This window comes from Canis lupus, chromosome 18 (genome assembly GCF_011100685.1).
Source record: "Canis lupus familiaris isolate Mischka breed German Shepherd chromosome 18, alternate assembly UU_Cfam_GSD_1.0, whole genome shotgun sequence".
NCBI lineage: Eukaryota > Metazoa > Chordata > Mammalia > Carnivora > Canidae > Canis > Canis lupus.
Window position 1 is genome coordinate 42,747,945 of NC_049239.1, and position 10,088 is coordinate 42,758,032.

Genomic DNA, 10,088 nt, shown 5'->3' on the forward strand with positions numbered 1-10,088 from the left:
CTACAGAATGACCCATTTAAACCCAAACAGGTAACTAGAGGTACTGCTGAGCAACTAAGACAATACAGAGATTCCTGAAGACCCTTCAAGTGAGAACAAGGATTCCTAAAAAGAAAAACGGAGGCATCTACTGGGAGTCCCAAATAACATACACAAAAGGGCAAATGAATGGAGTCTTGTCATATTTTACCTTCAGGTACTGTGTTCAGCATGCAGAAGAGGAAGAATATTGATCAATGAAAAATGTATTTAAAGGATTACTCAAAGAGAGGAATTTTTAAAGAAAGCATTCTACAGGGACCTAAAGATCAATTCAAGAGGGAAATATAAAAGGAATTATCCAAATGACTAGCTCCTTCCTGATAAGACCGAGAGAACGCTATACAGCCATAAAGAATGGTAGACATGAGGGGTGCCTGTGTGGCTCAGTCAGTTGAGTGTCCGACTCTCGGTTTCAGCTCAGGTCATGATCTCAGGGTGGTGGAATCAAGCCCCATGTTGGACTCCGCATTCTCCGTCTTCCTCTCCCTTGCACATACTCTCTCTCAAAATAAATCAATCTTAAAAAAAAAATCTAAAAGCCCTTTTTGAGATTCATTCTGACACCCAGAAATGGGACATACTTCTTAGCTAAGAAATTCTATTCCTCTTGGAGTCTGAAAGGATAGCTGTCCTAGAGTGGCTACTGCTCCCTTCCCTTTCTTCATTCTTCACCCACCTGCTTCAAATGCTTTTTCAGCTCCAATGATTCCGGTTCTGGCAGGATTGGTAGCACTTCTGCATTGGTGGGGGCAATCACCTGTACCAGGAAAAAGATAAAAGGCATGATCTTAGACTTAACTGTTCTGGAATTCTTCTTACATAAGGGTAAGTAACAGAAATAGGAAGTTATATACTGAATATTTCACGTATGTGAAAATATATTTTACTTATACATATATATATATATACATACGTATAAGATATGCACACATACATATAGAAAGAAATATACCTCAATGTTGCTGGTGACTATCTCTACATATTAATAGGACTGTGTTTTTTCTTACAGTTTTACAACGAACACACATAAGGGTTCCTGGCGAAGTCTGAATGTATTCACATCACAGACTACTAATATACATTTTAAATCTTCACTGAAAGCCACTTACCAGAAACCATACCCCAGGAAAACCATTAGGTGATCTACACCCTAGGTGTAGTGGTCCTACAACACATGCTGCTCCAGATATAGCTTCATCCTGGCAAAACTAAATCCTCTGAGTCCTAACCAAGGGTCTCATAAGCCAATAATATAAAAGCTAAGCATGTAAAAAAATGATTTCAAGGAGTCACACAAGAGAGATCACCCAACTGAGGACCTTCCTGGAAATAATCTAGGAAAACACACATACACACACACAATCCTGTCCTAGACTCTAATACCTCAGTCAAGAACCTCACCCTATTGCTGTCCAGATCCACCAGCCATACATCATCAGGCATTTTGAAGTCCAGTTTGTAGAGGAAGAAGCTGGCAGGGACCCCGATGATGTACGGAGTTGGAGCTAACAGCAGCTGTGGAAAGAAAAAAGAGAGTAAGAAACAAAAACTAAACCTATTTTGATCACTTAATGAATCATGATTTTTTTTTAGATAAGGAAATGTAGATCTACAATCTCTTTTCCAAAACTCTTGAGGGTAGGTGTGTTTCAGTATTCACAATTTTCTAAATTTTAGAAAGGTAACAATGTATATTCTGCATATTATGTAATACCTGCAATAGTGTAGCCAGTAGCCTATTATTATTAACATTTACTTTTTTAAAAAAATATTTTTCGGGATCCCTGGGTGGCGCAGCGGTTTGGTGCCTGCCTTTGACCCAGGGCGCGATCCTGGAGACCCGGGATGGAGTCCCACGTCGGGCTCCCGGTGCATGGAGCCTGCTTCTCCCTCTGCCTGTGTCTCTGCCTCTCTCTCTCTCTCTCTCTCTCTCTGTGTGTGACTATCATAAATAAATTTTAAAAAATTAAAAAAAAAAATTTTTTTTTTCATTTATTGATTAGAGAGGCAGGGGGATCCCTGGGTGGCTCAGCAGTTTAGTGCCTGCCTTCGGCCCAGGGTGTAATCCTGGAGTCCTGGGATTGAGTCCCACGTCAGGCTCCCTGCATGGAGCCTGCTTCTCCCTTTGCCTGTATCTCTGCTTCTCTCTCTTTCTGTGTCTCTTATGAATAAATAAATAAAATCTTAAAGAGAGAGAGAGAGAGAAGCAGCAGCGGGGAGGGTCAGAGGAAGAGGGAGAAGCAGATTCTTCGCTGAGCAGGGAGCCTGATGCAGGTCTCATCCCAGGACGTTGGGATCATGATCTGAGCTGAAGGCAGATGCTTAACCAACTGAGCCACCCAGGTGCCCCAACATTTCTTTCGGTAAGTAAAAACCATAAAAGCATAGGTTTTGCCATTAAATCAGTACATGAGGTCATGTTCTGCCGACAGGTAAGTTAAAATAAGGGATTGAAGATGAGTACTGATTTACAACTTCTTGGTATTGTTTGTTCTTCCTCAGAGCTGGACAGAGTTGGAAGATAGAGGTGACAAAGCCAGAAAACGCCTGAAACTCACCTGTTCTGCCGATGCCATGCAGGTGGGCAGCAGTGGGATTACAGGAAACATATACTCCAGTGGGTAGATCATTGCCACAAACGCCATCACAGACATGGAGAGGGCATTGTAGTCTCGGGACTGTAGCACCACCTGCCACAAGCCATAGAAGGATCATTCAGCAGTATAAATAAGGTTTATGAGAAAATAGTTTCCAATGCTATCATTTCTTTCTTTTCTTTTTTTTTATTTTTTTTTATTTTTTTTTTTTTTTTTCTTTCTTTTCTTTTCTTTTCTTTCTTTTTTCTTTTCTTTTCTTTTCTTTCTTTTCTTTCTTTCTTTCTCTCTCTCTCTCTTTCTCTCTCTCTCTTTCTCTCTTTCTTTCTTTTTCCAATGCTATATAATTTCATTTCCATTTCACCATGCCTAGGGCTCCACGAGCACAGTTTCCACAATTATCTCTGCCCCATGCCTTACCTTCCTGGTCCTTGGTCCCCCAGTTCCAGGACCACTCATTGGAACAGAACTACTGATATTTCCAAAGCATTAAGTAAGTCTGGTTAAGGATAATTCGACTGAGTGGACAATCCTCTGAATACATTCCATTGATTGTACCTTAATTCAACCCACACCAACGGAGTACCTGGTGTATGTTACCTCCTAGAGACAAACATATGAAAAAGACATAGTCCCTGTCCTTAAAGGTCTAGAGAGCTGGCTCTCTCACCTTGTGCTCTAACAGGATGCAGGTTAGCACCTGGAGACAGGCATCCACACCCAGAAGTTCCAAGGGAAGGTGCAGTGGGAAATCCACTAGGGTGAATCGAGAAGGGTCTGGAAGAGCAAAGGTCAGAGCTTGTTGGAGCTCCTGGGGTAGGACCTCAATGTCCACTCGCTTCTGCCCAGAGACAGGCACTGGGGAGCGTAGCAATCGATAGATCCAGGCCTCGATCTCTCGAAGGTCATGAAGAAGGGCACTTGACTTCTCCTCCACTAGCAATGATCCAGTAAAGATGCGCCACATAGTGTCCCTGAGGAGCACACAGCAGGAAACAGACACGTAAGCACCAGGAGCTGACACCCCGCTGCAACACAGTGTAACCTTACAGTAAAAATGATGACAACTGGAAATGCCCACTCTCTGGGCTTGGCTAGGATCAGAGGGTATGTACAAGAGTGAGAACCACTGTTAAAATGTATACATAGCAGTACTTATTGTCCTGCCTGCATAAGACATCGAGCTCCAAACAGTCCTGTGTTAGGAAGTCTAATTCCCCAGTATTTCCCTTAGGAAGCACTAATATACTGTGTTTAAATAGGTATATGGGGCAGCCCGGGCAGCTCAGCGGTTTAGCGCCTGCCTTTGGCCCAGGGCAGATCCTGGAGTCCTGGGATCAAGTCCCACATCGGGCTCCCTGCATGGAGCCTCCTTCTCCCTCTGCCTCTGTCTCTGCCTCTCTTTCTCTCTCTCTCTCTCTCTGTGTCTCATGAATAAATAAAATCTTAAATAAATAAATAAATAAATAAAAGGTATATGAAGGACCTCGGGTTATTTTTTTAATGATTGATTTTTTTTTTTAAAACAAAAGTTTATTCTTAAACATACATCAAGATCTAAGACAACACTTCATTCTAGCTAGATGAAGGACCTCGGGCTTTAGAAGAAATTTCCTGCCCTTCACAGACCAATTAATACCTCATCATTCACTGCTTCCCTCTCTTCTAAGTGTCAGTGGCAAACCATACCTTTGTATACCTCGAGGGATGCCTAGTTTCTTGCCCAGCAGCCGCTCACTGCAGCAATCCACCAGACGTTTGAGGGTGTACAGACATTCTCGGAAGGTGGAGAAGAAGGGATAGTGGCTGAGCACGCACAAGGATGTCAGAGTACTATTGCGGGAGCGGCTTCCCGTCTTGGCCCGGGGTTTGCCCCGAGGAGACTGAGTCACATTAGGGGGGGCAGAGTCAGCACTGGGAGGCTGCAGGGACAAGCCACTCTCTGAGCTCTCAGTGCCAATCTCTTCTGGGGCACAAGTAGCACGGGGTCCTTCCTTCCCACGGGACCCTGCCCCCCCATCCCCCTTGTCCTTAGGCATACGCTTCTGGAAGGAGCGGTAGAAGTTAACACAGATGCCATAACGAGTGACTCCAGTGTCCTTGTCAGTGAGGGTGAAGACAAAAGAAGTATCATCCCGCAGGCTCATGCGCCGCTGCCGCACACTCAGACAGCCCTCTGGTTGGCAGAAGAACACTACATCTGGGGGCAGGGGAAACTCAGCGTGGTCCTCCAGTGGATAGCGCCGTAATAATTCAGGAGTCTGGGCCACACTATCACTGCTTGGGTGCCTGAAGAACATAAAGAGAAATTCAGCAGCCTGAAGGGATAGGATGCCGTTCCAAATTTTAACCACAGTCCAGAAATAGAGCTTAAAATACTATTTTGAATAAAGTAACCTAACTGCAGGACCTTGGAAAATATGGGTGCTGCTTGCCACATTTAGCTGGTAGGCTAAATGAGGTCTGTGCTGTCGTGAAGATACCTATCTTGAAATGCAAGGGAAATTACAACAATGGAATTATTACTAACACTTTAAGATGATTAGCACTTTTAAAGGTATATCAGCTAATGAATTACCAACAGAGCATATGCAGGTAGAGAAAGAGCACAGCATACTTTTTTTTAAAAATTAAGGAAACTGAGGTATACAAAGTACATTTGCCCAAGAACACAAAGATGCTATATAAGACCAATTTCAAAAAAAAAAAAAAAGACCAATTTCATTCTGTCTCTGTTCCTCTGGCCAATACTCTCAATCCACCTGACTGCTGTTTTCACTACTAGCACCAATGTTCCCATCAAGGAAAAATAACAGGGGACAAATGAGTTATGCAAAACAATGTGGGTATCGGGAAGAGAAATAATCACACATGTTGTGGTCATCCCAAATGACAAGATAAAAATCAGTCTCTTCTTGGTTACCTGGCCCCTACGATCACGAGATAGTCAAGTAACCGAGGACAGAACTTCTTCTTCTGCACCATGGCTCCAATTCATCAGTTCATCTCAGAGAAACTTCAAGGCACCACACAAGGAGTCACTGTTCCCAGGAGGAATTCTGATGTTATCTAAAAATTCAAGTCCAATAGGAAAAAAAGTACTGATAAAATCCACCGCTGTGCCTAAGGGATGCATCCCTCTCAGCTTCATTCCAGCCAGGGTCATAGGTCAGAAGGTCTCTTCCATTTTAGTGCTAAAGATGGGAGAACATGACACTTTTCCTAGCCTAGCACTTGGTCTAAGCTTATGAACTCACAGAGTCAAATATCAAGAATTAGAACAAATAATGGCTCACCTCCCCATCCCTACAAAGCAGCCCACTTCCAGCCTCACTCCTGGTGCTTTCTGAATAACACACCCAGTTAGTCTAATCTGGACTCGGTCATTATGATAACAAAACGAAGTCACTTTTAGGATAGCTCCAGAGTGGATCAGGATCAAATCAGACTCTAATCAGCACTAATCTGTACTCCTACCTCTACATGAAAACCTAATTACTTTCTGTTCCAACATTCTGCATTCAGCTTCATGTGAAACTACCATAAAAACTGTATGCTCTGTGCATTCAGATGATAACAACAGCAGGCTACTCTACCCTGAGCACTCTCAGATGAAGAATATCTATGCCCCAACTGCTTCTTCTAAACCATTTTTCTTCCCTCTTCAAGCAAGAAAGGGGCCCACTGGCTAGCGCTACTAGCTCTGCCCTTGGTGCTGAATCATAGTCTTTCTCCTCTATTCTAGCCCTACAGTTGGAATCAGTAATACAGTACACAGAAATGAGACTTGATCCTTGTACGTCTTGTACAAATTAAGAATTAGATGCATAAATAACAGAATTTCTGCAAGGGCAGGGAGAGGCACTGACAGGAATTTCTGAACCACAGTCCAAAAATTAGGAAAAGCTTACATGGTCTTAATTATAATTTATGACCTGTTGGGTCTCCATACACTTCTCTAAATAAAATGTTTCACTCCACTACAAGGCTATCTTCAGTGCATAAGGATTCTACCTCTGTGCTCCACACACGGCCACACTAAGACCTCCTTCGCTATACTACCACGAATATTACCATAACCCTACATACACAAACACACACACGCCACTCCCTTCTCGGCTGCTGCGTGTACTCCCATACCCAGACATGCACAATCCCTGTATGCTTAAGGTCCTATTTGATTTAGATAATGAGAAGTTCTATCTTTTTTCTTCCCTACTTAATAATAAATAGACTGCTCTGCAATACTCTCAAATCCTCAAAATACTGCTCCCTCCCTTCTCTTGCTCCCAATAGAGGACCTGCAGGTAATAGGATTCGGTATTGTCTCCATAGCGACTCTGGCTCCCAGAACTATTTATAGCATAGGCACAGCCCCTCCCCTGCTTGGTGACCGCACAGTGCTAGCAGCTGCTACTCCAGAGTCGGCCAGGGCCCATAACAATTCATTCTCCTTGAATCTAGAGACACCTCTTCCACTGACAGCGCCTGCTAACTATGAGGCTATCTTCTCTCCAAACGATTTTTAGTTTGTACTTTGTTCTAGTTCTGAATTTTGAGAGAGAAAATATCTTCTTTCCATGCAACCAATAACCAAGTTTCTATGCATGCCATATACTCATTTCTAGGTATCACCACCATCCAAAAAGTCCTTTGGTTCTCTGCAGTGCCACGGAGTCATGAGCAAACTGCAGAAGGTGGGCACTGTTATAAAGTTGATCTCTGCTCCTCCCAAGCAGAGTAAGAAGGGGAGGGAAATAGAGAAATCAAACGGGACATGGGTAAAAAGCATAATTCTTCCTATAATTATATGGAAAATGCTTAGGGTGAGAGCCAATGTATCCTAAAGTAAAACTGAATTTACAAGGCCACAGCTCAAGGCTAAGCCTTGAAATCTATGTTTACACTGAAAATCAAGAGCCCTTTCCGGCCAAAATCTCAAAGATCACAGCTAAAGCATCTTCTACTAACATCTTAGGGCATCAGGCCTCTAGCCTTGGTGGGAGAACGGCCCTGCCACTGAGAATCAGTTGATAAAACTCAAGTCATTATCATGCTCTACCATGTTCATCTCCCTCTAGAATCACAAGGCCCCTGAGATCTTGTGACTATTTCAGCACTAGTGATAGAAAAGAATTTTAGCCACACTTCATCTCTCATCAACAGTTACTGCCTCTGGTTATTCAGATTGCAGAGATAACCAAGGCTTTTCTCCCCATTCTCTCCCTTTTTCATAAAGACTCTGATATCACCTATAACTCACATCCTGTTTTCGTATCAACCCAGCCTCAGACTCTGCCTTTTGCCTCAACCATGTTTTTACTAATGGGGGTGGGGGGGGTCCCTGGTTCTCAGCTCCTATATTCCAAAGGCGTCACGCTGAAAACGCATACCTATCTGCTGAAGTCCTACTTCACCATCCAGACGCTGATTTAGAATCCATAGCTCTTTTAAGTTCTCTGAATTTTCAGCCTACGAATGGCCACGATAATCAACGCTTTGGACTAGTCCCTCGTGTGGGGCAGGATGTCATAGTAAAACCACAGGAACCGGAGAGCGATATGACATCTTTGCTGACGTGAGCACAACAGGAGGCTCTCGCCTCTCCTACCCAGGCAGTGACCTTGCAAGCGCATCAGCACAGACTAGTCAGCATTGGGGGAGAAAGAGAGCAATAAGGCAGGCAGGCAATAGGCAGGGTTGGAGAAGGGGGGGGGACAGGAAGAGGTGGAACTGAAAGATGCACGAGGATGAGGAGGCAAGCAGCTGCAGGAAAGATTAAACAGTGTCTCGACTCCAGTTTTGAAACACCAAAAAAAAAATTTTTTTTTCTTTTTCGAAAAGACCACACATGGTCTCCGAATCGTGATCAAATATAGGGTGTGCGTGCACACGAGCGCGCGCCAGGTGCTTATCCCGGCTCGGTCCTCCGGCAAGACAGCCCCGCCCGCCCCCTCACCTGCTGGACAGTTCGCCCCGCCCCCGCCCCGAACCCGCGCCCCGGCCACCCCGGCAGGAATCGAGGCCCGCCGCGGCGAGCAGAGCAGAGCCCGGGGCGCCGGCGCGCACCCCCTCGGCAGCCCCGAGCGCCCTCAGTCCTAGCCCCGCCCCCTCCCTCCGCGACCCCCGCCCCCCCAACTCCTTGAGGGCCTCCTCAGAAGTGGCTTCCCCTGGTGCCCGTTTCCCCCGGAGAGCCCCGTCCCCAGACCGTTCCAGGGCCCGGACCTTCCTACCTCCCGAGCCGTGGGGCGCCGGCCAGGCCCAGCCACACGGCCCCGGCAGCAGAGCGTCGGAAGCTCGCCGGCGCCAGCCCCAGCCCGCTCGGAGCGCGCGCGCCAGTTCCGCGTCTGCACCGGGGGGCGCGTACCACTCGGAGCCCGTGAGGGAGGGGGGAGGCTGAGGGGGCCGGGGGCCGTACCACGCACCACGGGGGGACGGGGCTGCACCAAGCCGTCCGCTGAAGGGTGGAGCCAATCTCGGGAGAAAGGCGGCTACGCACACACCTATCCGTGGGGGAGTGGGAAGGCGACGGGGAGCGCTGGGCCGGCCCAGCGCCAAGCGTGCCACGGGGAGGACCCAAAGGGATACCTTTTGTGTAGGTTGCACAAAGGGATTTTAATTTGACGTGGTGAGAGAGCCCCTTTCGACGAACCGTGGACTAACGTGGAAGCGGCTTCTCAACATAAAACTGCTCCTGAGACTTTCTGAGCGTCACCCACACCTCAACCCCCCCCACTCCCCACCCCCCCGCTAGCGGCTTGGAAGTGCCCGGCAGCCTGGGCTGCAAAGCCTGCGGGCCCGGAGGTGGAGCCTACCAACTCACGGACGGCGGGGGGGTGGGAGCCGAGGCCGGAAGGCGTGGCCGCCGGCTCACCTACACGGGAGCGCGCAGAGCGCAGGGGGCGTGAACGGTGCCGCGGTACCCGCTGGGAAATGGAGTCCAGTCCCTCTGACAGCCCCAACCCTCCCCTGGCCTCAAGGCACTTTCCTTCGCGGTCCTCAGGGCCTGGGGCCCTACAGGACTGACTGTTGGCCCTCCCTTTTTTTTTTTTTTTTTTTTAAGGTACCAACGGAAAACCCGAGGCATTACGAGAGCGCGCACGAAAACAGGTGCATGCATGGCTGGGGTGTTTGTGCTGAAAATTCACCCCCCTTCCCCCCTGAGAAAGAGAACCCTATCCCACCTGGATCATTAAAGGGGAAGGGGGCATCTAAACCGCAGTAGGGCGGGCTTAGTTGAAGGAGGTCCCCTCTCACTGCCAAGGCTGTTACTGTGGTTTGTCTCCCTCTTAAGCGTCTGGAGGTGGACCCTAAAGGACGGTTTCCACACCAATGGCCATGCCCCCACCCGCAGGGTCCAGAAATAGTTTCTCTCATTCTGTCTTCCTTGTGGTCTTTCTGTACACACGGCGCCAGACCTATCAGTGAGGCAGCCCCGAGGCATTTATGGCT

The 10,088-nt window shown here is 47.0% G+C and overlaps 1 protein-coding gene across 50 annotated transcripts in view; it reads right to left on the reverse strand.

The window, feature by feature from the left end:
* MADD (MAP kinase activating death domain) overlaps window positions 1–9,024 on the reverse strand; it is a 41,468-nt gene extending 32,444 nt beyond the window's left edge. For all 50 annotated transcript variants that reach the window (XM_038563372.1, XM_038563371.1, XM_038563373.1 and 47 more), the window contains exons 1-7: window positions 8,870–9,024; window positions 5,560–5,705; window positions 4,326–4,925; window positions 3,307–3,610; window positions 2,601–2,732; window positions 1,444–1,557; window positions 719–799 (exon numbers count right to left, since the gene is read on the reverse strand). In XM_038563372.1, the coding sequence (XP_038419300.1) occupies window positions 719–799; window positions 1,444–1,557; window positions 2,601–2,732; window positions 3,307–3,610; window positions 4,326–4,925; window positions 5,560–5,621 (1,293 nt within the window). In that variant the 5' untranslated portion in view covers window positions 5,622–5,705; window positions 8,870–9,024. The remainder of the gene's footprint in view (window positions 1–718; window positions 800–1,443; window positions 1,558–2,600; window positions 2,733–3,306; window positions 3,611–4,325; window positions 4,926–5,559; window positions 5,706–8,869) is intronic.
* Between the last annotated feature and the right edge of the window lie 1,064 nt (window positions 9,025–10,088).